This window comes from Sturnus vulgaris, chromosome 14 (assembly GCF_052056855.1).
Source record: "Sturnus vulgaris isolate bStuVul1 chromosome 14, bStuVul1.hap1, whole genome shotgun sequence".
Lineage (NCBI taxonomy): Eukaryota > Metazoa > Chordata > Aves > Passeriformes > Sturnidae > Sturnus > Sturnus vulgaris.
This window is the reverse complement of record NC_142256.1, coordinates 4,900,819-4,927,534: the sequence shown is the minus strand read 5'-3', so window position 1 is coordinate 4,927,534 and position 26,716 is coordinate 4,900,819. Positions and strand designations below refer to the sequence as shown.

General features: G+C 59.1%; 2 protein-coding genes across 6 annotated transcripts; one reads left to right on the top strand and one right to left on the bottom strand.

The window, feature by feature from the left end:
* Positions 1-852: 852 nt before the first annotated feature.
* LOC106862154 (diacylglycerol kinase delta) lies at positions 853-20,152 on the top strand. 4 transcript variants are annotated; one of them, XM_088173032.1, is made up of 29 exons: positions 853-1,552; positions 9,531-9,641; positions 9,756-9,836; positions 10,056-10,160; positions 10,363-10,495; positions 10,680-10,786; positions 11,201-11,326; positions 11,463-11,565; positions 13,038-13,200; positions 13,296-13,404; positions 13,562-13,701; positions 13,837-13,918; positions 14,386-14,477; positions 14,730-14,829; positions 15,006-15,237; positions 15,467-15,565; positions 15,677-15,776; positions 16,213-16,320; positions 16,786-16,879; positions 16,957-17,064; positions 17,228-17,341; positions 17,456-17,590; positions 17,673-17,839; positions 17,957-18,074; positions 18,161-18,247; positions 18,339-18,455; positions 18,542-18,653; positions 19,159-19,289; positions 19,701-20,152. In XM_088173032.1, exons 1-29 carry the CDS (start codon positions 1,355-1,357, stop codon positions 19,773-19,775), a joined length of 3,447 nt encoding a protein of 1,148 aa, XP_088029158.1. In that variant the 5' UTR covers positions 853-1,354; the 3' UTR covers positions 19,776-20,152. The 4 variants fall into 4 exon arrangements, with proteins under 4 accessions (XP_088029158.1, XP_088029159.1, XP_014746482.2 ...); XM_088173033.1 differs by having other exon boundaries at positions 854-1,552; positions 19,162-19,289; XM_014890996.2 differs by having other exon boundaries at positions 855-1,552; positions 16,783-16,879.
* A 179-nt stretch (positions 20,153-20,331) lies between these two features.
* On the bottom strand, positions 20,332-24,893 carry CCNB3 (cyclin B3). 2 transcript variants are annotated; one of them, XM_014891008.2, is made up of 12 exons: positions 24,738-24,893; positions 24,029-24,147; positions 23,870-23,953; positions 23,617-23,735; positions 23,042-23,144; positions 22,624-22,722; positions 22,356-22,448; positions 21,989-22,126; positions 21,399-21,554; positions 20,988-21,137; positions 20,683-20,813; positions 20,332-20,543 (listed from the first exon to the last, which is right to left on the bottom strand). In XM_014891008.2, exons 1-12 carry the CDS (start codon positions 24,739-24,741, stop codon positions 20,471-20,473), a joined length of 1,269 nt encoding a protein of 422 aa, XP_014746494.2. In that variant the 5' UTR covers positions 24,742-24,893; the 3' UTR covers positions 20,332-20,470. The 2 variants fall into 2 exon arrangements, with proteins under 2 accessions (XP_014746494.2, XP_014746493.2); XM_014891007.2 differs by having other exon boundaries at positions 22,624-22,725; positions 24,738-24,889.
* Positions 24,894-26,716: the final 1,823 nt, after the last annotated feature.

Below are 26,716 nucleotides of genomic sequence, written 5' to 3'. Positions count from 1 at the left end.
CTCGGTGGTGATGCGTGAGCACACCCCCGCCGGTGCGCCCGCCGTGCCCGCGCGGGCGGGCAGCGCACACGGGTGTGCACGTGCTCTCCCGTGCCCGCGCGGGTGCCGCACACGGATGCGCGCGGCGGCGCGCGGGTTCCCGCTGTGCCCGCATGCTCGGGGCCGTGCGTGGGCCGCCCGCGCCGCGCAGCAGCGCCCGCCGCGCCGAGCAGGCCGGGGCTTGCGGCAGGGGCAGGGCCGGGGCCGCTTGCGGAGGCACGTCCCGGCGGGGCCGGGGGGGCTGCGGACGGCGGGCCGGGGCCGGAGAAAGAGCGACCTTGCACCAGCGGCGGCGGCGGCTCGGGTCGTGCAAGGTGTGTGCGGGGCGGGGGGCGCTCCGCCTTCCCCCGCCCGGGCGTGCTGCGGGATGCTCGGCGGGGATCGGGCACCCGGCAGCCCTGGGGCTGGAGGAGGCAAAGCACCCGAGGAGGGCGCGGGGGTCAGCAGCGCTGCCCTCGCTCACTCCCCCCGTCTCCTCTCCCCGCAGCGCTTGTTGCTGCGCCGAGAGACGGCACCGCAGCTGCCGGCAATCGCGGGAAGGGGGAGGGCGCGGCGGAGCCGGTCCGTGGTAGGTGCGTGGGGCCCGGCACGGCTCCGTGGGGTGCCACCCGCCACCCCCGGCCCGGGCACGGCAGCCCTGCTGCCGTCCAGGCTCGCTCGTTGAGGTAGGTGCCCCCCTCAGTCCGTCCTCAGCCCTCGGGGCCGGCAGAGATGCCGTGGGGAGATGGCTTCCCCCGCATGCGGGAACCCTGCGCTCCCCCCTCCATCCCAGCCCACCCGCAGTCACCTGCTCGGGGCGACTCATCGGCGCGGGAGGTTCACCCATCCCTTCCCAGCTGCCGGAGCCAGACGGATGGCGGGGTCCAGCTGCTGCTTTTCATGGAGATCCCTGCGCTGTCCCCGGCCACGCAGGGCAGCCCGGCACCTCGGGGGTGGGCAACAAGGGGAAATAGCACAAGCTGCGGAAAGGGGTCCCACCCCTCTATTCACCAATGTACCAATGTCCAGGCATGGGGCAGCCACAGTCTCCTGCGCCCAAGCCAGGGACAACGTGCCAGGTAGGCTGAGGAATGGTTGGGACACTGAAAAAAGGAAGGAAAACTTTGCCTGAAAGGATGCCACCCTGAGTGTCGTTCCTGGGCAAGGAAGTGCCATCTCCCTTGATTTCCAGGATTGCAGGTCCCAGCTGGCAGAGCCCTACAGGACGAGGGGCCACGCGTACCTCTTCAGGTCTCTTCCTCCATTCGTATGTGTCCTTGTCCTCTCAGGACTGTCATAAGAGGCTGCAGAGCTCTGAGCCAAGCCAGCTTGGAAGATGGCCGAGAAGCTGGTGCCTGGGGACCTGTTCTCGAGGAAGACTCGGGAATCGGTGTCGTCCCTGGACTCAGACAAGCTGGCACCCATCTCACCCGAGGTGGGTGGTGAGGAGTCGTCCGACAGCGAGGGCGAGCAGGAGGACAGTTCTCACAAGCTCATCCGGAAGGTTTCCACCTCGGGGCAGATGAGAAGCAAGGTCAGAGGTGGGGGATGCTGTGGGTGAGGGGCTGGCTGCGTGTGGGGTCGCTGCTGAGAACGGGGCAGGGAAGCTTACCTTCTCCAGGATGTGAATCGGTACCAGATTCATGTCACTGGCAGACGTGACCCAGCCAGAGCTGGGAGGGTTCTGGTCCCGTGTGCCCTGTGGGAGGGCACACAGAAACATGCAAACCCCACAGTGGTAGTGTCAGCGTTGGTCCCGTGGGGCTGTGAAGCATGGATTTTATCCCATTGTTCAGGAACAGGATCTCTCCCATACCCAAACAGCCCCTTCCACATTGCCTTCATGCTGCATTTGTATCCCTTGGTTTCCCATTACTTGTCCCTGGAAGAAGAGGATGCTTGTTGAGAGACTCTGCCCAATGGATGCTCTGGGTCTGAGATTTAGGGTCATTACAGTTCTGTAGGCTCCTGGGATCCCACACCCTGCTGCAGGCACTGCGTGTGCATGTCTTGGTGTGTGGCAAAATGGAACCTGCATCTTTCCTAGTGCTCCAGATTAATTTGGCTGTGCCAGTTCCCCTGTGGGCCCCGTTCCCACAGATCCAGTCCCCAGTGGTTGTTTGTTGGACAGATGGGAACACCTTTGAGATCAGACATGACACTCGCATTTCCCAGCCACTGGCATGAGAGCGGCTGGGGTGTGTGTGTGTGTGTGTATGTGTGTGTGTGTGTATCACAAAATAGCTCAGAAAAAGCTATTTTGATAGTACCTACAAAATATGGGGTGTGGTGCCTTTAGCCAAACAGGAGTGAATGGTCAAAGGTGTCCCAGGTCGGGACAGTGGAATGCAATGCAGGGAGAAATAACCTGGGCCGAATGGCCAGGTGGGACGTGGGGAGAGAAGGAGGTTTGGAGGGGACGTTCTGGGGAGGGAGGATGCAGACACAGCGCTGGGAGGATGCTCTGGATGACATGCTGGGCGAGCAGTCCCTTTGCATGCACCTTTCAGCTGCGGCAAGGAGGTGGCAGAGTGAGTCAAGGCAGTGCCTGCAGTGTTGGGCTGCACGCGGGGGCTGCTGGAAATCCCCCCGCAGCCAGTTTTGTTGCCAGCCACCCCTCGGTGGGGATTTGATGGCTGTGCTGCTCCAGGGAGAGGGGAGAGCTCTGAAAACACAGCGTAGGAATGCTGTTGTGGAGCAGGGAGTATCACCAGACTCTGGTGTGGGGTGCTGAGGGCATGAAGGAAGGGGAATGAGGCAGTGTACTGGTCTGGTGGCAGCTGTAGGGATGCTTGGGACTGGGCCAGGCTCCCCTCCTGCTGGCCCTGGCTTGGCTGTTGTGCCAAGCCTGGTGCACTGGCATGAGGTGGGCAGAGGATGACTGCCCAGGGATATGGAAATTGCATGCTCCCAACCTAGCACCGTGGGGTTTTCCCACTTGGCAGAAGAGATTTCTCTTGCCAGCCTGGCGTCTGGTTGGTTGGACTCCTTCCTTCCCTATGGAGATGAGGATTTTTGGATGAGATTGCTGGTGCCACCCAGGTTGGGCTCACAGCCCTGACATGACACATGTGCTGCCTGTCACTCTAGCCACAGCCACAGCTACAGCGTGTGTGCCATGGTAGGCACCTTCCTGAGTGACACCCCTGTCTTGACATCCTTGTCACCCGGGTGGGAGTGGGGTGGGGGAGGGAATCATGACCTGCACTCCAGGTGCAAGTACCTAAAGAAGACAGCAAGGCAGAGTTCAGGGTGGCAGCTCCTGAGACCACAGGTGGAGGGGATTCAGGGCACACTGTCCTATTTTGGGTTGTATGTGGTGGGTGGGTTGCTGGACAGGGTCTATAGGAGCTTGCCATGTTGGAGGGGCTGGGAAAGGTCAGGACCTCCGCCCCACTGCCCATCCACATTGCCTGGGGGGAGACCTTGGTCTCTGGTGATGGAAGCAGGCAGCTTCTCCCACTCCAAGCTCTTGTCCAGCCCCTGGGACAGGAGTAGGTGAGGATCATTTTGGGATCTGCTGAATCCTTCTGATTTCTGCCCCCCAATCTCTGTGCTTCTGCACTCTGAATGCCCGTGTCCCACATCCCTTCCTCAAGCCTCCACATCAATCACATCTCCCTACTCCATACCTCCAGGCTGGGACTGGGGACATGCTGTGGGGTGCTTTGTGCCAGCACTGGTGTGGAGGCGGCAAGGTCGTTGTGCTCAGTGACAAAAACAGCTGCCAGATGTAGGTGTCCCCGCTGGACTGAAAGGCTCTAGGATGGATGGGGTCTTGCTGACCCCCCCTCCCCCAGTGCAGCTGGGGGCTGCCAGTTGCCTGTACCAGTTTTTAGATGTGCAAGGGCAGAGTGGGGATGTGATGCTGCTTCTCAGCACTGGTCCCCGTAGGGCTGGGCATGGAGAGAAGGTGAAGGGGAGAGAGGAGGCACTGGTTCTGGGGTGCACCAACGCATTAGAGTTGCTGGGAGTGGTGGGTCACATCCTGCCCATGTGGCTGGGGTGTTCATTTCCCAGCACTGCCTCAGCACAGGCTCTCCCAGCAGCTGAGTGGAGGCAGAGAGTGATCCAGCAGCGCTGTTTGGTTCAGTGAGCAACAGGTCCTGGAGTGATTGCACCACAGCTGGGAGGTGGAGGCATCAAGGGGGCACAGAGGGATCCAGGGTTGCCCGTGGCATGGGCACAGTGTGCATGGCCTCGATGGGAAGGGACCACATGGCTTGTCTGCTATTTGGAATGGGGATTTGTTCCCGAATTCCTGATATTGTGATACATCACAGCTGCTTGATGGGGCTGAGACACCCACCAGAATCCTCCCATGGGGCTCAGGGAGGTCAGTGGGGTTATTGGTAACCTTGGGAATGAGGGTTCCTTGTCCTTGCTGCAGGCATTGAGCATCCTGCAGGCTCAGGGTGCCCCAAGAATGGGGCAAGCTGTACCTGTGCATACTGGGGTGTTGGGCAGCTGTAGGGAGCCTGGTGAGGCAGTGCTGTAGAGCCAGGCTGTGGGGAAGGCTGCCCACCGAGTTCTAAATCCTGGCCAAAAAGATGAAGAAAGCAAGGTTGAGCTGGCTGGGGCCAAGCCTGAAAACTTCTGCAGCAGGAGGGTGAACCGTGGCTCCTGGGCAGTACATCTTCCAGACTTGATACTGGTGAGACACTGGAGCATCTCTCATCCAGAGAGAGCCTAGGAGACCTTGGACTCTTCAGCCTGGAGGAGAGACTGTAATCAAGGGGTCCCCAGTTTTTGAAAGGGAGGGTGCAGCAAAGAGGGAGCCAGGCTCTTCTCAGTGGTGTCCGCCAATGGATAGAGATGAAAAAATAGGAAATTGCACCTCAACACAAGAAAACACTGTCTGAGACCAGGGAGGCTGGGCTTGCTCTCAGGGCTTGACAACTGGTGCCTGGGGTATGAAGATAGCCCCGTTGTTACTAGCTGGATGTTTGTGAGGTTTCTCAAGCACTCTGCCCTGTCCCCATTCACTTTTTCTGTTGTGTGAATGTCGCTCTTGCTCATCAGCTCTTGCCCATCCCTGCTGGGCAGAGTGGGAGGGCTGTGCCCACCAGCACAGGGGCAGGGGCATTGAGGCACAAGGGGAAGGGGGGAACTAGCACAGGTCGGGCTGATGTGGGATGTCTGCCAGCAGAATGCCTGGGGACCGATGTGGCTGTAGATAGGGAAGCATGACCTCATTTCTAAAAAGCAGCTGCTGGATGATGTGCTGTAGGGGGATTGCCTTTCTTCTAGGGGCTCCTTTCCCAATTCCTCTCCTCCTGTTAATTCTCTGTCCCTTTTCAATGGCCTCGTGAGCATGATGTGATGGCTTGTCAGGACTGGTGCTGGAATCTCCTTTCAAGGATCCACCCAGCACAGGAAAGGGGTATTGTGGTTTGTTCTGCAATGGCAGAAAGCTCCATCCTCTGGGAGCAGCTGAGCCTGTGGGGCCATAGCACCCATCAGGCACCGAGCCCCCTGACTGCCCAGTTCCGGAAGAGCTCTGCTGTGTCACAAAGCCTGATAAGGTTTCCAACTGACTCCAGCCCATGGGCTGCCTAGCAGCTGGTGGAAGTCGTGCAGCTGGGCTGTTTGAGGTCTGCCAGCTTTCCTCTGCTGTCCTGGTGCCTGCTGGCTCAGCTGGGGGATGAGCTCTGATGCAACTGGACCCCGGCTTATGCTCAGTGGGCTGCTGTACTTGGAGCAGGAGGGTGACTGCCTAGAATGATGCTGGTGCAATGCAGGTTGGTGTGTTGACAGACTCTCCTCTTTCCCTTCTCCTCCTACCGGGTGAGGCATCGTGTGGTCACAGGGACGAGTATGTCCCTTCAGGAGTGGTGTAGGGTGGTCAGCTGTGTGGGCAGACAGTGTGGTGCTCATCAGCTATATGTGACAGCATTCCTGAGCAACAGCCTTCCTGGCTCTTCTCCAGGCGCTCCTTCAGTGTCCAAGCTGATCCCAGCAGGGAAATCCTCCTGCCCCAGCTGTGCCCGGTCCTGGATGCACAATGGGCTCTCCCCAGGAATGGTGGTGGCAGAGCTGGGAGGGTGGGGTGACAGAACAAAGCAGCATCCTGGGGCTCTGCTTTAGGGCTGAAGGCAGGGCTGGCATTTTGGGTTGTAGCCTGACCTGGAAGAATCCCTCCTGGAGGGTGTTGAGCTCCCCTGGGCTGGGTTCAAGCCCCCTGCTCGTGCAGGGCACACAGCCAGCCTGTGGCATGATGGTCTCTGGGGACCAGCCCAGTCCTGGCAGGGCCCAGATCCTCCCAGGGTCATTTTTACCTGTGTGCCCTGTGAGGTTCTGCTGCAACTGCCACTTCGACTGCATCTGAGCTGGAGGTGGTCATATGTCTGCAGATGCTGTATGGTTTCATTCTTGCCTTTGCCTTGCCACCCTGTGCCTCCAGGATCCCCCCAGTGCCGGTGCTGAGTCCCCTGGGCTGGAGAGAGCAGGGAGGGACCTTGGGATGGGGCAGTGGAGTGCTGGACAGAGCCCTACAGGGGAGCTCTGGCTGATTGCTGGGTGGGTTTTCTGTGGCTCTGGGTGTGCCGCCTCCGTTGCTGAGATGAGACCAGCGCTGGTTTTGCTGAGGCTCCCTGCAGTGCTGCCTGCGGCTCTCCAGACAGAAAAGCTGCAGTTGGGGTGAGTGGAGGGGCTTGGGTTTGTTTTGGGGTGCGGCTGGCACACTGTGCTTACAGCTGTGTAGTGACCAGTGCAGAGCTCCCAGCCCAGTGGCCAGGGGCTGCCAGTGTCCCCCAAAAGTCTCCAGGAAGAAGAGGCAGTCCCTGTGCTGCAGGTGCTCAGCTCTTTGGAGCTCTAGGGTACCTAATAGCCACTTACTGTATTATTGTGGTGACACTGGTGCCCTGGACAGGGCTTCGGGAGCCAGTACAGCGAGGGTGATGCCACCCTGTCGTGGCCTGTCCGCCCTTGCCATCCCCACCCCTTTCCTGTTTGCAAAGAGGAAACACTGGGCTCATCCAGCAATGCTGCTGCAGCGTGGCTTCACACTGTGTGGCTGGGCTTGCTGCTGGCCTTGGCCATCGGGTGCCTCTCAGGTCTCCTCCTGTTGTTCATTCCAAAAGCAGGAGTCCAAAACCAGGGAGCCACCAGGGAGCTGCTCCCTGCCCCAGCAGCTGGAGCAAAGTGTTCCTGGCTGAGACCCGTGGTCAGAAATTGAGGTAGGTGGGTGGCTTACCATAGTGAGATCCCAGAACAGCCCTCTGGCACCACAGATTTGTGTGCCTGCCCAGGCAGCGTGGGACAGCTTATGTTGGAAAAGCAGCCTGCCTTATTTTCCCCAGGAGGAGTTGTCTGGCCCCATGCTGGCACCAATGGAACCTGTACACGTGTATGTATGGTGTGCATGGCATCACACACCGGGGATGATGGAGCCTGGATGGGCAGCTGCTGAAAGGAGGAGCTGTGCAGCAAAATGCTGCCCATGACAACACAGAGGGCTTGGCTTTGATGAGCAAAGCAGCCCCCAAGGGTGGATGTGGGGAGAGGTGCCCCCTGAGCTTCTCTGCACCAGTTTTGCTGCTCCATGTTGAGATTAGTCTGCACTGGTGGAAAACTGAGGCACGCTCCCACCAGCCATGGTACTGGAAGTGTTGTAAAACTCTGATGGGTGTTGTGGTGAAGGTGGGGGACTCTGCCTTTCAGGGAAGCTGCAATCCTGTCCCTGGGATGGCCAGGACTGTGACATCTTGGGGCTGGGTGATGACTTTTTGCTGCTGTCAGGAGCTGCTGTTGGGGGTGTTTTGGCTCTGACCCTCCTTTGCAGGAGTGGGTACCACCCTCCCAGGCAGCCAGTCCTTGCTGTATCCTGCCGCCCATGTGGCCCTGGAGCCAGGCAGAGTGCCCATGCCCAGGTGGCTCCAGCCCCTGCTGTGACAGCCCTGAGGCGCCATCATGGACCCACCTCTTCTTCCTTCTCCTTCTCATCCTTTTCTTCTGCTGCCTTCCCCCACCACCACCGTCACAGTTCCTCACACCACCCCTCGCTGTCACGCACTGCCTGTCCTTTGCAGCAACAGCAGTGACTGCAGCAAAGACAGCACCTGTGCCTGACAGTGCAGCCAGGTGTGGAGGATGCGGTGTTTGGGGCTGGATCCCACCTGGCCATGGCAGAACCGTGGCTTGTCCCCTCCTGATGTGGGACAAGGACTTCTGGGGTGCATGGTTTGTGTGTGGATCTGGGGGTCACAGCTGGACCTCACTGGAAAGACCCCTCTGGGCTCCCTCAGCTGAGAGGGCAGGGCAGGGACACAGTGTGTCCCGGGCTGCTGGCACTGGGGACAGCTGGGCTGTTTGCACCAACATCCGTAGGCATCATGGTGACTGACCACAGCCAAACTCTGACCAGTCTTGGGGAGTGATAAAGGCTTAAAAAGTCCCTCTTCAAACTCCAAGCTGGAAGAGAGCAGGGAACAACATGGTGGGTGCCACAGGGAGGTCCAGGAGGGTTAGGCATTTGGGGGGTTGAGCTCCCCAGGTGGGGTTTTAGCTTCTTTGTGACCTTGAAGGCTCCTGCTGTTCCTGGTGCTTTGGCCATCTGGTTCAGACCCATGGGCCAGTAGATTAAGGCTGGGACCTGGAGCTGGTGTGTTTGCAGGCTGGCGGGTGCCTGGGTGCCACCTCTTGCAGCACATGGGTTGGCACAGGAGTGCAGAGCCCCAGGGCTATGGTTCCCTCACTGTACCCTCGTGCCCAGTGCTAATTTGCCGTTAAATGTGGCTTGTCATCATGTGCCTGGATTGGATACAACCACTGTGGCAGCTAATTGCAGAGTAGCAGCTGAACGGAGCTGCCGGTGGTGTTTAAAGAAGATACAATCAAAGATGAGGCAGTGCCAGAGCATCTCTGCCACCCCACTCAGGCTCATAGCCATGTTGCAAACACTAATTAATTGAGTCTTGTAAACACCACTGCGAGAAGGGTAAATATTGGCAGGTGCTGTGTTTCAGGGAGGGCAGAGGATGGGCAGCCAGGTTGCGGTGATGCACTGTGCTGCAGGGCATGCTCTGTCTGCTGTGGGCTTGGTTGTCCCCTCCAGGGGCTGTGGGGCAAGGCAAAAACTGGCTGCACCTGCTCTCTAAACAGTGCCCAGGTAATGGTGCTTCCAAGATGCAGTCTTGGTATATCTGGGGCAGTAGTGTCCCCTCAAAGGAAGCTCTCCTGCCCTCCCTTGGCTTCTAAGTAGCTGCAGCAGGATGAGCAACTCCGTGCTCTACCCTGGGGATGGAGTAGAAGTGTCAACAGTGCACTGCACTGCTGGAGACCTGCACTTCCAGCCCTGCCATGCCCGGCAGCATCCTTCCAGATCACAGGGAGTGCCCAGTGCCCAGGTGATGGTGGCCAGGGAACATAATTTGCTCTGCTACATGCAGCAGAGAGTGAGCCCCAGAATGTCCAATCTGTGCTCCTGGGGACCCAGGGACTGGTGTCTGGAAAATGGTGGCTTTGGTGATCCTGAGAGGCTATAGGAGCTCAAGACACTGTGATCTTTGCAGAAGAGTGTAAAGGAGGGGCTGTTGCTGAAGCAGACGAGCTCCTTCCAGAGGTGGAAGAGACGATACTTCAAGCTGCGAGGCAGGACACTCTATTATGCTAAAGATGCCAAGGTAGGCTGGGGGGCACTTCCAGCATGCTCAGTCAGGGGGGACCTGAGCCTGCCAGCCCAGGAGGGGACAGAGGTCCCTGCCTGGTGGACTGGGGCTCTGGTTCCTCCCTTGCAGTCCCTGATCTTTGATGAGGTGGACCTGTCTGACGCCAGTGTGGCCGAGACCAGCACCAAGAACATCAACAACAGTTTCACGGTGAGGGAGGTGTGGGGCTACCAACCGCGCCCTGTGGCGGCCTCTGCACCTTGTGGGGAGGCACTACAGACCTCCCTGCTCTCCCCAGAGCCACGGGGCACTCCATAGCATGGCCTCCTGCTGCTGGAGGTGGCACTGAGATTGCTGGGGCCTGTGCTGGGTCCTGGCTGGCCTGGCGGTGGCCTTGGCACAGAGCACGGGCATTGGCGGCTGTTGCAGGTGATCACTCCGTTCCGGAAGCTCATCTTATGTGCGGAGAACCGGAAGGAGATGGAGGACTGGATCACTGCTCTGAAATCTGTCCAGAAGTGGGAGATTCATGAGGTGATGTGGGCAGGGTGCTGCTTGGACCTGTATTTCCACGTAGAATGTGTTTCCCTCTGTGTGCCTTCGGCTGCCAGACAAGAGCTGTTGCCCTTGGCATAGCCCTGCAAGGAGGACGGGAGTTGGGCTGGGGGGACTCGGGGGCCAGAAGGGAGGGAGGGAGGGAGTCCCAAGCACTGATGGGGCAGGGCTGTGCCTCCAGGCCACACAGTTCAACATGGAGCACTTCTCGGGCATGCACAACTGGTACGCCTGCTCGCACGCCCGCCCCACCTTCTGCAACGTGTGCCGCGAAGCTCTGCCAGGGGTCACCTCCCACGGCCTCTCCTGTGAAGGTCAGTGCTGGGGTTCTGCTGAGAGGTGGGCAGGGGTTGGGATCGGGGCAGGGCAGCCTCTCAAGGCTGGGCCAGAGCAGGGGTCGTGCAGGGTGATGCCCATTGCCCAGATGTGGAGGAGTTTGGGAGCAGGGATGTGCATGCTGTGGGGACCTTCCCTGCTCCTCACTGCTCTCCCGTGCAGTCTGCAAGTTCAAGGCACACAAGCGCTGTGCTGTCAGAGCCACAAACAACTGCAAGTGGACGACTCTGGCCTCCATCGGCATTGAAATCATCGAGGATGAGGATGGGGTAAGCAGGGGAATCCCTTTCAGGGATCCTGGCAGGACAAATCCTCCAGCAGAACTGGCCTCACTATGCCCAAATCGGGAAGCAGGAAGAAACTAGCTGTTCCCTGCACTGTGTGGGGCTTGGCTCTGCGGGGGCATGGCTTGGGGACACCACCTCTGGCACCCTGTATCAAGATCTCTTTTTGCTGTCCAAGTGGGGCCACCTCCAGACATTTTCTGGGGACGTGTCTGCCCTGCCTCACATGCTGATGGCTTCAAGGGGCCAGGCAGGCAGGGATGAGAGGACATGGAAGGGGTCCCAGACCTGCCTTGCCCTGCTGCGTGGCACCACCTCCATGGTGCTTGGGGAAAGAGGTGGCCCATGACCTTGCCCTCAAGTGTGCAGTATGCCATTGGTGGCTGCCCTTCTCTGCAGGTGGCCATGCCCCATCAGTGGCTGGAGGGGAACTTGCCCGTCAGCGCACGCTGCGCTGTCTGCGACCGGACCTGTGGCAGTGTCCGGAGGCTGCAGGACTGGCGGTGTCTCTGGTGCAAGGCCATCGTAAGGATGTATCCATCCCTGTCCCCACCCTCTCCCAGCACAGGCAGCAATGTGTGCATCTCTGGAAAAGCTGGTGCTGGAGACTTTGTTGCTGCATCCGTCAGCTTTGCTTATACAGGTGTCACTGTGTTCCCAGGTGCACAGTGCCTGCAAGGAGCTCCTTGGCAAGAGGTGCCCCCTGGGCCAGTACAAAGTGTCCATCATCCCGCCAACTGCCCTGAACAGCATCGATTCTGATGGTGAGTCAGGGAGGGCACAGGACTGGTGGGGGGGACGGGTTGTTTGGGATAGGGCTCTGAGCTCTCTGAGGTCCTTTGCAGGCTTTGACTGGGGGCACTGTGCCTGTTTTGTGGGGCAGCAGGAGCACCACCTTCAGTAGGCTCCAGAGTCTACAGCCTCCCTTGGCTGAAAGCTACTTCTTGCCTTGCACTCTGCTTCAGGGCCTGGTGGTATTCTATGGGCTTTGGGGTGGCATTTCTTGCCCACATGTAGCTTTAGCTGCTTCTGCCAGGCCACCTCTTGCAGTGGCTCAGGGCGTGGTGGCTCTGTGCTGGGATCAGCGGTGCCAGCCCTGAGCTCCTGAGGTGGGCTGTCCTCTGTTGCACCTCAATGGTTCAGCATCTCTCAAGACAGTATAAAGCTCTTGCTTGGGTTGTTTCTCGGTGTCTGAAGCTCAGCTGTTTTTTTGGTAGTGCATAGCACAGCTTTGCCCTGGCACGGGACACTGCAGGAAGCCATGTGGTGCGTGGGGGGACCCCCCCGGCTGCCTCCTTCTCCTGAGGGGCCCAGCTGGCCTCCGCTGAGCAAAATCTGTTCTTCTCCTCCGGATATTTCTTTCTTCATTCTTTAATGCTTTTCACCACTCAGCTCAGCCGGTGGCTCATTTGCCTCTTGTTACTCATCGGGATGCTGTCAGGGTAACCATCACGCGGCTGCTGCTCAGCTCCAGAGCCTCAGCTGCTGGTGGCTGATCCTTGGCAGCATCTCTGCCCTGTCCCTCTCCAGCAGCCCGGCCATCCGTGGCTGTAACTCTTGCCCACCCGACTGGGAACAGCTTAGCAAGGCGTCAGTCTCCCCTTGCCCTGCCATGCTGCCGTGCTGCAGCATATGGGTCCTGCTGGCAGCAAGCTTTTCCGCTGCAGCCCACGTTCTGACTCAGCAGCTCCCGGTGCTTTGAGTTACTGATCTGCTCTGCTCGGCTGGGCTGGGAGTGGAGAAGGAGCAGTGGCCAGGCAAGGAGGCGGTGGGCTCTGGGGATGTTGCCCCTGTGCTCCTGCTGTGCTGGGAGTGCTGGGGCTCCTGGCTGCAGCCCACGGGGCTCTGAGGGCAATGGTTGTGGGGCTGGTGCCAGTGGCAGTGACGGCTGATGCGGTCCCTGCTGCAGCACTGCTGGCTCTGCCAAGGGAAGGAGCCTGCAGACACCAGCCAGGGGACTGGGATGGCCAAGATGTGCCCGGGGCGGGTGCAGGCTCTGGGCCAGCTGTCAATCCTGCTCTGCCTTGGGCACATTTCTTTCCCCATCTCATTTCTTTAAAAGCACAGTGCTTCCTCTTCCCTCTGCCCCTCACCATGCCCTGGACATCCCCATCACTGCCCCTCCTGCCCCAGCACCCCGCAGCCTGGGCTCGGCGCAGGTGGAGTGTCCACACTCTGCTCTCCTCAAGTGTGTGGGGAGTGGGAACCGAGGCTCATGTGTTTGGGCTTACGGCAGGTTTCTGGAAAGCCACCTGCCCCTCGACCTGCTCCAGCCCTCTCCTGGCCTTTGTCAACTCCAAGAGTGGGGACAACCAGGGTGTCAAGTTTCTGCGCAAGTTCAAGCAGTTCCTCAACCCAGCCCAAGTCTTTGACCTCATGAATGGGGGCCCACACTTGGGGTAAGCTCCAGCCTGAGCATCCTGGAAGTGCCTTGGTGGAATCCTGGTGGGCACCTGGCACAGCACCCAGCCCCTCTCTCCTTGCCCCCACCCAGGCTGCGTCTCTTCCAGAAGTTCTCCACGTTCAGAATCCTGGTGTGCGGTGGGGATGGCAGTGTGGGTTGGGTGCTTTCTGAGATTGATGCCCTTGGCCTCCACAAGCAGGTGAGTGGGAGTGCCTGGCATTGCTAGTGCAGGCTGGCACCATCCCCAGCTCTGGCACACTCTGTGTGCCCCAGATGCTGTCAAGCAATGGGCACAGGAGGGTTGGGGTACCCTTGGGGGCTGCTCGGAGCCCCCCCACTCTGTCTCTCTCCTGCAGTGTCAGCTGGGTGTCCTGCCGCTGGGGACTGGTAATGACCTGGCACGGGTCCTGGGCTGGGGCAGTCTGTGTGACGATGACACTCAGCTGCTGCAGATCCTGGAGAAGCTGGAAAGGGCCACCACCAAGATGCTGGACCGGTGAGCAGGGCATAGAATACATGCTTCTCTGTCCCTCCTATCTTGACATCTCCTGGGCAGCCTATCCCAGTTCCTTGCCTGTCCCCGTGCTAGGGGGGCAGGAGGTAGCAAGCAGCCATGGTCTCTGCCTGGCAGGTGGAGTGTGCTGACCTATGAGGCGCCCAAGCAGTCCCCCTCAGCCCTGAAGGAGGAGGATAACGGGGACTCCAACATCCAGGTGGGAACTATTGGCATTTCAGGCCTTGAGGCTGGAGGGCAGTTTCTTGTTCAACCCAATTCAGAGACACACAGGGAGGGATGGCATGGGAAGAGGTCACGCTGGGGATCCCTGGGGACTGGGGCTAACAGGCAGTCAGCTGCATGCAATGAAAGGAGCCTGGCAGGTCTCAGCCTGGCATGTGCAATTGGGAGCAGGCAGAAGGTGAGGTAGAGCTAGCCTGCTGCCGACCAGATGCTTTGGACTCTTCCGTGTGCTCCCCTTCAGCCCCTTGCCTCAGTTTCCCTCCTGATATGACTGACCTTCCCTCTGCCTAGCAGCATGGGCATGGCTGCCCTCAGTGGTGGGGAGTGGGCTGAATAAAGGCTGATCATCCCCACTTCAGGGCTGGCTGGGCAGAGCTCTGTCCATGAGCAGGGCACATGGCAGGGTGTCAGGGCTCCAGCTGTCTCCACCTGTGCCCCCAGGTCCAGATCTACCATTATGCTGACTCTGTTGCCTTCCACCTGGCCAAGATCCTGGAGTCAGACAAGCACTCAGTGGTGATCTCCTCTGCAAAGTAAGGAGGGGGCTGTTGATGGGGGTGCTGCCAGAGCCTCTTTGCTGGGCTAGGGCATGTCCCCAGGACCACTGCACATCCCTTGGCCAGGCTGTCCCAGCCAGCTACCAGCAGATGCCAACTGTGCTGGCACCTGGCAGATAATCCCGGCGCTGCCCCTCTGAAGCAGCGGATATCCAGAAGCCCCTCTGACATCTGTGCCTCACTGGCCATGCTGTGCCCCTCTTGACTTCCAGCCACTTTCCTTGGCAGGTTCCTCTGTGGCACTGTCAATGACTTTGTGACTGAAGTTGGGCGGGCTTACAAGAGGGCAACGGAGAACAAGCAGGAGGCTGAGCTGATGGCACGGAAGGTGTGCTGCAGGGGCCGTGAGCCTATGCCTTTGTTGTGCATGTATTGGAGTGTGCCATGCTTGGGGTGTCTAGGTGCTTGGGGGTATCCAGGCACTCACAGTGCCCAGGGAAGCACCCAGCACTGGTGGGGGGCAGCAGCTTGTGCCAGGTGCTGAGTGGGGTAGGTGTCCCACAGTGCGCCATGCTGAATGAAAAGCTGGACTCGCTGGTGCGGGAGCTGAATGAGGAGGCTCAGGCCATCATGGGCCCTGAAGAAATGGCACAGACTGATGTCAAGGACCAGGAGAAAGCTGGCAGTTTCAACCCCAGCCCCATGCCTCGCATTTTCAAATCCAAGGAGCAACTCATGCTGCGAGCAAACAGCCTGAAGAAAGCCCTGCGGCAAATCATTGAGCAGACAGAGAAAGGTGAGGGAGTGGTGGGAGCTGGCAGCTTCCCTGATGCTGGAAAAGCCTGGCAGGGACTGTGAAGCCACAGTGGGTTGATGCTGGACCCATGCCTTTATTCTCCCCTGGGATCCTTGGAGTGGCAGCAGTGGCCCCATCTATGCCCTTCCTGGCACGAGCCCACAGGGCTGGCATGAGGAGGGGCCACAGGACCGTACAGGTTCCCTCTCATGCCCCTCTTTGAATCCAGCTGTGGATGAGCAGAACAAGCAGACCCAAGCCTACCAGGGCAGTGTGGGCCCCAGCAAGGACAGCTCGGAGGAGGTCAACAAGGAGGAGGAGAAGCTCAGTAAGATACCAGCAGGGCACATGGCATTTTGTGGGGGCATGGGGGTGAGACATGGGATGGGCTCTGGGTGAGAGCCCATGTGGCAGCTACCTCCCTGTCCACCCTGGCCAGGCTCCCGGCGGGAGACGGTGACCTCTGCATCTTCCTCCATCATCCTGAACCGGCCGGACACCTTTGGCAGCTTGCAGTTCCCTGAAGACCTCAACACCCTGTGAGTCAGGTGTTCTGCCTGCCCCGGGGACCCTGGCCCACTCTTGCTGCCCGTCACAGAGCAGGAGCAGAGCTGGTACTGTGCTGCCCCTTTGAGGAGGCTGCTGCAGCAGCCTTTGCCCACCAGTGCGGCATCCCTGTCACCAGGCCCTCCCTGGCCAAGCAGTGCCCGTGCTGGGGCAGCCTGCCTGTGCAGTGTGCGATCTCTGGCTGGTGCCTGGAGCTTGGTGCTCCGCCTGCAGGTAGGTCCTGGCTGTGCAGTGGGTGTCCCGCCATGGTGACTGAGGGAAATGCGGCCACCTCTGCTAATTTCGGTCAGGCTTCCCAGTACCAGCCACTCTGCTCCAGTGGGTGTTACACTGCGTCCTCTGGTGCCAAGCCAGAGTCACTCATGTGCAGCTGCTGCTCAACCCGCTTTTCCTGTTTGCTGCTTTCAGCCACTTCTCGGAGAAATGCGTCATGAATAACTACTTCGGCATCGGCCTGGATGCGAAGATCTCCCTGGAGTTCAACAACAAACGCGATGAACACCCCAAGAAATGCAGGTTGGCTGGAACCCCCCAGATTTCCCCCAGAAAAAGCATGTACCCCTGACTCTCCAGTGCCTGCACCAGGAGGGACCATCAAGATGCTGGAAGCCATAGGGGTGACTGGGTGCTACTGTGCTGGGGCTCCTTCCTGTAGCAGATTTTGTACCCGCACCCATTGTTGGCCTGAGCTTGGTGGCAGGCTGCAAACACCCCAGAAAGGGTGAAGACACGAGGCTTGGTGGGATTTACTTGCTCTACGCCTGGAGAGAGGGACAGTGCCCTGCTGGTATGGAAGGGTCGAAATCTGGGTGCAACATGCTGCACCTTGGCTTTCCTGGCAGGTAGCAGGAACTGTGGAACCTAAGGTGGGGCCAGCAGTCCAGTTCAGCACGGTGCTCCGGGAAGGGTGTGGAGCCCGTGACAGGCACTGACAGTGGGGAGCCTACAGCCCCTCATCTGTCCCACTTTGCCCCACAGCAGCCGCACCAAGAACATGATGTGGTATGGGGTGCTCGGCACGAAGGAGCTCCTGCAGCGCACCTACAAGAATCTGGAGCAGCGGGTGCAGCTGGAGGTACAGGACTGGGAGAACAGGGACAGGGTGGGAGTGGCAGCATTGCAGTGGCCCCCAGGCTCAGCCCTCTCTTGCAGTGTGACGGGGTGCCTATCTCGCTGCCCAGCCTGCAGGGCATTGCTGTCCTCAACATCCCCAGCTATGCTGGCGGCATCAACTTCTGGGGAGGCACCAAGGAGGACAATGTGAGTGCCAGTATCAAGAGAGGAGTTGAGTGGCATGATGTCCTTTTCCCAGTCCTAAGAATCCCTAGGGCTGGGGTGTCTCTGCCTTGGGCATGCATGGGGAAAAAGCTGGGTCCCAAACTGAGCCTATTTTGGAAGTCTCATGTGTAGTGGTCCTCTACAGAACTTTGGGGCTCCGTCCTTCGATGACAAGAAGCTGGAGGTGGTGGCAGTCTTTGGCAGCATCCAGATGGCCGTGTCACGGGTCATCAACCTCCAGCACCACCGCATTGCACAGGTAGTGGCAAGGCACCCTGCAGGACCACAAATGGTGCCAGAAAGCTTTTGAGGCAGCGCAGCTCTGCTCAGCTTGGCAGCTCTTGATGCCAAGGCCAGACTGTCTGACCCGCAGTGCCGTGTGGTGAAGATCACCATCCGGGGGGACGAGGGTGTCCCTGTGCAGGTGGATGGAGAGGCCTGGATCCAGCCACCTGGCATCATCAAAATCCAGCACAAGAACAGAGCCCAGATGCTGACAAGGGACCGGGTGAGACTGGGGTGCCAACAAGACCATGCTGGGCCAGGAGGAGGTATGACCATCTCAGAGGGGCCATGTCTGTCCCCTGCAGGCATTTGAAAGCACCCTCAAGTCTTGGGAGGACAAGCAGAAAGGAGAGAGCTACCGAGCAGCTGCACGGCCACGGCTCAGCTCCCAGCAGTCCATGGAGTACCTGACTGAGGAGGAGAGCAGCCTCCTGCAGCAGGTCTCACAGGTCGCCGAGACCCTCATTGCCAGGTGAGGCTGTGGGAAGGGGAATGTGGGCACAGGGAAGGGGGAGCTGTGATGTGGCCGTGCAAAGGTGCCTGTCCAGCCCAGGGGAGCCCTGGCAGCTCCAGCCCCTGTCACCCGCAGGATCCATGAGGCAGCCAAGGCTCACAAGGCCGTGGAGCAGGAGCTAGCACATGCGGTCAATGCCAGCTCCCTGGCACTGAGTGAAGCCCTCTCCCACAAAGCTGCTGGCACCTCAGAGGTGAGTGGGGACTGGGAGTGTAAGACAGCCTTTACCCAGAGCCCATGGTGCCATGCCACTCAAGCGGTTGCCCCTCTGTGCCCCAGTTTCTCAGCAGGAATGTGGCTGTGGAGGTGGTACTGAGCATCAAGGAGCTGTGGGCTGAGACCAGGGCATTCCTGGAAGGGAAGGCGGTGAGTGAGGGGCTGGAGAGCACCCAAAGCCCCCCGAGGCTGGTACCTCTGGGGGTGGCAGCAGGGTTGGATATGGTCCCTGTCCCCACAGCTGGACTCACCACAGGAGGAGGAGGCACTGCACGGCCCCCTGAGTGTCCTGGGCCATGAGCTGCAGCGGCTGCTGGACATCCACTGGCTGGGCCCTATTGCCCACCCTGCTGAGGAGGTGGGTGCACAGGGACTGGGGTCTGGCACAGCCCACTGGTTGGTGTCGGGGAGCTGTAGCATCCTACCAAGCCTGGCTTCTCACAGGAGGGTGCCAGCAGTGCCAACAAGGGCAGCTTTAAGCTTCGCCTCAACATCCCCAAGCCTAGGAAGGAGAAGGACAAGCTGCAGAAGCAGAAGGCCAACAGTGCGCTCCCAGGTAAAGAGACAGGTGGTGCAGTCTGTCCTAGAAAGGATGCCCCTGTGCTGACCTATTCCTCAGTCTTCTGTCCTGGGTCTGCTGGGGCAGAATCCTCAGGAAGGGAGAACAGGGCATCGTCTGGCTGCCAGGGGGTGTCACCTTTGTCACCAAGAGCCCCTTTCAGCTTTTTCTGGTATCAGACATGCAGAGCAGCCCAGTCCCATAACTCCTTGGCTAGGGGGAGAAGGGGGCTCTGGCACAGCTCAGACCTTTGGCTAAGTCCCTTGTCTCCGGCTGGGGGTCTGGTTGAGAGGGAACAGCCTAAGTTCTCCATAAGTGAGCCAAGGAGAGGGGAGACCTCTCAGCCTGAGCAGGCTGTGGCCTCTGGCCCTGCTGGAGCCAGAGGTGGGAGGGGGTATGCTGGCTGCTGACCACAGGCTGCCATCGCTGCTGCCCGCCCTGCTGCATCCCACTGCCTCCACAGTCCCCAGCAGTCCACCACTGTGGTTTTCCTCCCTGCTAGCAGACAAGTGGAGCTCCGAGGAGGTGGCAGCTTGGCTGGAAGCACTCGGTTTGGGGGAATACAGAGACATTTTTGTTCGGCATGACATCCAGGGCTCAGAGTTGATTCTGCTGGAGAGGAGAGACCTTAAGGTACAGCCCCCTTGTGCCTCCTGAGGACCCCCCCAGCCCTGAGGAGCATGGCGTCCTCCATCTCTCCTCTCCCTATCTCCCACCTCCTGGTGGCAGGTTGGCCCTACATCTGGGTCTACAGAGTTGAGCTTTGAACAGGGGCAGGGAAGCAGGGGAGGGGGGTGGCCTTGGTCCTCCAGCTTGCAAGGCTCCATACACCTGTCCAAAGCAGTATCAACAACACCCTGCCCTCACCTGCATTCAGGCACAGGGATGTGCTTTCAAGAGGACAGAGGGCTTCAAGCAAGCACTGTGCTCCAGCAAGGGAGAGCATGGGGAGCTGGGCTGTGCCTCATCCTCCACCCTGTGGCTTGTCCACTAGCAAGAGCCGCCCCCTGCAAATGCATCACCTCCTCTTTCTCTCTCCTGCAGGACCTGGGGATCACCAAAGTGGGCCATATGAAGAGGATCCTTCAGGCCATTAAGGAGCTCAGCAACGTGCCCTAGGCTGACAGCAGGACAGCAGCCCAGCCCAGGTTCTGGGTGGGTGCTGCCCCCAGGGAACAGGGGTTGGGTAGGGGAACAGGTCCCTGCCCGTGTCCCAAATGAATGGAGCCCCCCCGCTTGCCTTGCTTTAACTGTCTGTCCCCAGTGTCCCTGGAGCCACTGCTTCTCCTCCAGCCTATGGGGTTGGAGAGGCTGAAGCAGAGGTCTAAGCCGATAGGTGATGTGGTCTGACCCACCGGTCCAGCCCCATCAGGGTCACTATAGGAGCTGGGGCTACACTCTGTGTGCTCAAGCTAGAGCCAAAGCAAAGTTTCCCCTTCCCCACATGGGTATTTATGCTGTGTAAATATTTGGAGAGAAGATACTCATTGCTGCTGCTTGCATAGTGTCATTACTCAGGGGAAGGTGAGGGGTGGGGAGAATTGAGAATACCTTTCCAGCCTTCACCCCCGAGCTTCCTGCTGATCCTGATGGATGTGGCACCTTGCTCTCACCCTCTGTCTCATCATAACAAGGGGAGGTACAGTGCTGGGGCTCAGTCTCCAGTGCCAGCATGTACAACAAACATATTTTATTAACAGTTACACATGACTTTTTTCCCCTCCCGCCTATTCCTCAGTTAAAATTACTTATATACATGGTACCACCCTGCTTGAGGGTACCCCATTATTTACAGGCTTATTCACAGAGTAGTGCTAGGAGCTAGTGAGTATCTCCTCAAGCTTGAGCATGTCCATGGGGGTGACTTTGGCAACCTCAAAGAAGACCCTGGAAGGAACACATTGTCTTAGAGCTCAACCATAGCCTTCACACCCACCCAGCAGTGCTCTCAGATCCCTACAGAAACCTGGGGTGCATGCTGGTGGTGTCACCCCCTGCGGCAGGGACGGAGCCCCATGACTCTCACCTGTGTGAGTATTTGCTGCGCACAGCATTCAGCTTGTCACGGGGCTGGTATGTGAGCAGGAAATTCAGCCTCTTCACCAGGGGGTGCAGGTCCTGGGCACTGTACCCACTGTAGTACTCCAGTGTAGGGGTCTGTGAGGGGACAGCAGGGCTAAGCTGTGTCCTCTCAATGACAGGACAGCCATCATCTTCCCTGTCCAGCATGCAAATCTGATCACAGCCCTTGTGAATCAGCCGACAACTCATTGGTCCATTGCCTCCCACTGCAGTGCCTCCCCGGGTGCCTCAGCAGGGACAGGTACTCACCCAGCCCCCAAGGTTCTTCATGGTAAGTGCCAGCAGCAGGCAGCTGGCAGCCAGCTTCGAGGGGCTCTCGCGGGCATAGTCGTACTCCTGCAAGGTCATCTCGCAGAGGAACCGGGCCAGCGTCAGCGTCTCCATGGTGGCACGGGCACACTACAGCCGGTGGGCAGGGAAAGGCTCAGCCTTTTGAGCAATGCTGCTCTCCTTCCCAGCCTTTTTGGGATCTGGGGGATCCCACACACCCAGTCTATCACAGGCCACCATCCTCACACCCCTCAACCCTCTTAAGGGGACCTGGACAAAAGTTTCCTTGCTGCCACTGGGAGCCTGATGCCCCGTTGATGCAAGACACTGCGCCATGGAGCCAGCAGAAGGGGTGCTGGGGCCCCCAGGCCACCCTCCGAATGCACTTACCTTGGCAAAGCGCCGTAGGAAGCGGTAGGGGATGGGGATGTTGATGTCGAACTTGAGGGTGCTGAGGATGCTCATCTCCATAGCAATCAGCTCCTCCCGCTTGTAGGCGTCATCACAGATATAGAGGAAGTCATCCACACACGGTGGGCACCGCTCCTGTAGGGGCACAACTGCTCAGCACCCAGTGTGGGCTCATCCTGGCCTCACTCAGGAGATCCTAGCCATCCCACAGGCCCTCCAAGTATTCCCATGCTGCTGGACCCAGCAAGGACTTGTAACACCCCACAGGACTTCTGTGATGTCCATACTCCTCCAGCCCTTGGCTTGAGGTCCAGGCCTGTATTAGGCAAACTAAGGTACTCTGATCGTCTCTGCAGAGCAGAGAGAAGCTGGTTCTCCAGTGACACCAGGACACAGATTTCAGCCCATCACGACTGCGTTCACAGCCCTTGGGACGGGAAGGAGGAACATGACAGATATGCCACCCTGGCAGCTCTCAGAGCAGTGGCCTGGCCTTCTCCAAAACCCCACAGGGACCACAGAGGCATAGCCCCTCTGCCCTTGCACCCCAGGACAGCACACAAAGTCACCTCAAATTTGGAAGCAATGAGGATGGCAGTGGAGCCAATGAGCTGCAGCTTCTCCCTCATGCTCACCACCTCCACCAGGTAGTGGTCCACCAGCTTCACGGCCAGGTACAATGTCTCATGGTTCAGCTCAAAGTTCTCCTGCAAGAATGAGAGCAGGAGTCAGGACAGAGTGTCAGACAGAAGTCTGGCCTGCCCAGCCCCACCCAGCTCTCACAGAGACTGAGGTGCCCATGGGTCAGGCCCAGAGGGAGGGATGTAGGCTGATCCCTAGCCCACACAGTGGGAGGATCAACTTTGCACTGGCAGTGCTTGCAGGAGCCTCTGGCAGCACGCTGAGGTCACATGTGCCAAAGCTGTGCCCTCTCACCTGCACCTCCACCATCCAGTCCACAAGGATGGCACGCATGTCCCCACTGATGTCTGTCTGCTTCTCCATGTAGTCAGGAAGCAAGAATTTTTCCTGCCAAAGAGACAGCTGTCAGGGACAGGGCAGACATCCCCACCCTCAGACAAACCCCTTCTCACCCTGTGCAGGCCCCTTCCAGGTGGTCAGGGCCTCTGGGCAGTCAGTGACCCTGCCTGCAGCCACTCCTTCCCCGGACAGAGCTGTCAGCCCCTGGACAGGCATCACCTACCTCTCTTTCTCGCATGTATTCAAAGATCTCCTTGGCATACTCTGCATTGGCATAGGGGTCACCCAGCTGCTCTTTGTCAATGTCCTCCACTGCTGGTAGCTGCTGGCATGGAAGGGGCAGCAATAAGGGGGAGGCCCTGTGAGTGTCAGTCACCCCGTTGGGGCAAGGCTCCTGTCCCTCTGCACCTCCCTTTTCCTACCTGCCCTCATCACCCTGCAGTCCTTACCCCACTCTTTCCCAGGGGAGCATTCTTGCAGGAGGATGGTGATGCAATTTGCCCCCCTCCCCAGCTTCCCATCACCCTGGCTGGAGTCTCTCCAATGCCCAGAGTACTGCCTGGTGCCCCAGGATCACCAGTGGCAGCCACAGACCAGTGCTGTGATGGGTCTAGGGCAATGCTGCAGTCTGGGGTCCCTACCCTCTCCTCAAGAGGCTTCAGTTTCTGCACAGACACCGGCTTCTCTGGCACAGAATTCACTTTGGGCTTTGCAGGAGCTGTTGGGGGAGTTTTCTTCATTGGCCTGGGAAGGACAAGAGCGTAAATCATTGCTGGGAGAAGACCAAATTTCTTGGCTGAAAGGAGTCTTCCAGGAAAGGGCAAAGCCACCCATAAAATATCCCCACAGACTCTTAAAACCACTTAGATTGGAAAAGATATTTAAAGATATTGAGGACAACAGTTCCCCCAGCACTGCCATGGCCATCACTAAACCATGTCCCCAAAAGCCACATCCACGTGACTTTTAAAACCTTCCATGGAAGGTGACTCTAGAACTGTCCTGGGCAGCCTGTGCCAGGGCTGGACAGCCCTTTTGGGGAAGAAATTTTTCTTAATGCCCAACCTAGCCCTCCCCTGCCACAACCTGATGCCATTTATAGTAGATAGACAAGTTCCCCCTTGCATCTGGCTCAGCCTCCATCACCCAAGGGAAGCCCTTACTACTTATCCCCATGGGACAAGTTTGCAGCAAACCCCTGCCCCCAGCTACTCACTTTTTTAGGTTGATCTCGTTGTTCTTGGCTACCCCCAATGCATTATGTGCCTTCTGTGCCTTGGGTGGAGCAACTTTCACAGCCTCCTTCTTCCCTGCCACTACCTGGTTTTTGCGAGCCTGTTTGGATGAGAACGAGGGCATACAGAGGCTACACAGTGGAAAGCAAGATACACCTTGCAGGGAGACCTCTCCTCTTCCTGATGGGCATGGGGCAAGCCCCCCCACCATGGGGGGCTCACAGAAGCACTCACATTGGTGATGTCTCCGAATGCTGATCTCTTCTTGGGCCCACCCTGGGGTGATGACGAAGACCTCTTGGCATGACAGCTCTCCTCCTACAATAGAGGCTGTTAGAAGATGGTGGCCCCACAGGAGCACCCCCTCCAACCCTCTCCTAGGTTAGTGCTCACCTTCTCAGGGTCTACATTCTCTGTAGCAGGGCCCACCTTGCCTGCTCGGGGCTGCTTGGTGGTCAGCATCTTGGCATTGCGTGGTAGCGGCATCCTCTCCCTTGGTCTCTGAGAGCAAGCTGCGGGCAAAGCATGATGTGAAGGGGGCTGCTGCCCGCCCGCCTCCAGAGCCACCCTGCCAGCTTAGGGGAGAGCAGGGGGGCCTTTGTCCCTCCTAGGGGCTAGCACAGCAGGACTGACCCCTTCCCTGAGCATGGCAGGCGGGTGGTGCCCCAGGACAAGGCAAAGGACAAATCTGGCTAGGGGTGCTCCCAGGGAGAAAGGGACATGGACCCCAAATATCGCCACCAAAAGCACTCTGCTGGGCGAGGTGGGAGGGGGGACAGGCAATTCCCAGATTCCTGCATCACTGAGAAGGTTGCAAGGGCTTGCACTTCCTCGGAGAGTCAGAGGTCTTGGACATCCCCCCTCCCCTACAACCCCCAGGGTCCTCTAGAGGAGTTGGGAGTCCCAAAGCTCCCCTATCCCCTGCATTTACCGGAGTTCCCAGGGGAGCCAGGGATCTTGGAAGCCCTTACTCCTTTGCACCCTCCAGGGTCCCCACGCCTGCCACCAACTTGGGGTCCCAGCGCTGCCCATTCCTCCGCGGCCCCCTGGGACCCCACTCGCTGGGTCTCCCCCGCCCGAGGTGTCCTCTCCCCCCACTCACCCATGCCCGGTGCGCTGTGCCCGCACCGCCGGCCCCGGCGCTTTTGAAAGTAGCAGTTCGGTAGCGGCCGGCCAGCACTGGCCGAGCCTCGGCCAATCAGGGTGCGAGGCGGTGCCAAGCGGCGGCCAATCAGCGGGCGCGAAGGGATGCAGTTGCTAAGGGGCGGGGCGGCAGGGTTTAAAATTCAACGCCGGCGTCCAATGGCAGGGCGAGCATGCAGCGGGGGCGGGGCTAGCGCGGCTCCAGGCGGGCCATGATTGGTGGGAGCGGGCGCCGTTTAAATCGTTCTGCAGGAGCGGTGGGGCCGGGAGCGAGCCGAGCCGAGCCGAGCCGAGCCGAGCCGAGCCGAGCCGAGCCGAGCCGAGCCGAGCCGAGCCGAGCCGAGCCGTGCCGTGCCGTGCCGTGCCGTGCCGTGCCGTGCCGTGCTGTGCTTCGGGGCGGGTGAGAGGCCTCCGCGGGCAACTGGGTCCACTGTCTCCGCCCGAACCCGAGGCTGTGGGTCCCAGACCTCGGAGCTGCCCTTTCCCACCGGGCTGCGGAACTCTGCTTTGGGGGGCGGGGTGTGCTGGCCGTGCACCTTCCTTGGCCCAGTGTCGGGAACAGAGGGTTCGGGTCGCTTGGAGAATCACAGAACGGTTTGGGTGGGAAGGGAGATTAAGCTCCTCGCGTTCCACCCCCTGCCATGACAGGGACACCTTCCACTGTCCCAGGCTGTTCCAAGCCTCGCCTAACCTGGCCTTGGGCACTGCCAGGGATCCAGGGGCAGCCACAGCTGCTCTGGGCACCCTGTGCCGGGGCCTGCCCACCCCCACAGGGAAGATCTTTTTCTCATCTCTAGTCTAACCCTACTTTCGCTGTCTGAGTACCACAGAGCAGTGTCCATGGGGTGTTGTACAGGCATGACTGGCCAAGTTCAGGATGAGTTCACGGGACTGCCCCGTCGCCCACGGCGACCAGGACAGGGTCAGAGTTACCGAGGCACAAGCCACAGGCGCTGTACTACGGGGTTGTACGAGATACCCGCCCCTTATCAAACATCTGCTGAGGGTAAGAACACTCTGTGCGAATCAAAGACCGGCCTCGAGAGCGCTGCAGTTCTTGGGGATACCCCTGCCCTGCCGCCAGGCTGCCGGGCTGGGAGAGCTCGGAGAAGGCTCGCTCAGGCTGTCATTGGCTTGAAGTCAATTTCCATGTCTCAGGGAAGGAATGCATGAGACTCCTCACACCCACAGCTTGCTTTGTTCCTTGATAAAGTAGTCTTGGAAAAGCCACCCACTTCTCATGTGTCAGACACATGATCCATGTTCGTGTACTTGTTGCTCACTGTATCACTCTGCTCCTTTGTGGGTTTCCAGCGCAGTTCTTTGCTCTCGTACCACCACCGTGCAGTGGTCCTGTGCCCTCAGCAACCCTGGGGGGCTTTAGCGCTGCACTCAGCGGTGAAACCCCCACTGAGGTAAACTCAGCAGAGCTCAACACTGCAGCAGAGGAGAGCTTCCCCCAGCCACCAGATTCCCAGAAAAAACCTTTCCAATTCCTAAATTTAACCTAAGAAAATCCTTTCAGACAATCGCACACCCATGTGCTGCTGTTGTGGGCGGAGTTGATGAACCCCTGGCTGGGGAAACACAGCAGTGCCAGCATCTGAGGGGATTTAAACCTGCTGCCCAAGGGCCACGTGGGCAGGATCAGGCACACGGCTTGGGCTGCATGTGGGCAGCTCTGCCCCATCTCCAGCAGGAAGGCCCAGACCATGGACAGCCAGGAGCAGAATTCTGCTCTCACATTCAGTGGAGGTTTAAATCTGGGTCCCACAGATCTCTAGTCCCTTCGGTCCCCAGAACTGGTCAGGGCTGCCGTGGCTCCAGCCCACCTTGCTCCCTCTTTGGTCACTTGCTCTCTCCAGCCCCAGCTCCCCCAGTGTCACTGCTTCTGTCCTTGGCCTGGGAACTCCCTGGGGCTTGCTTGCTGTTGGTTTG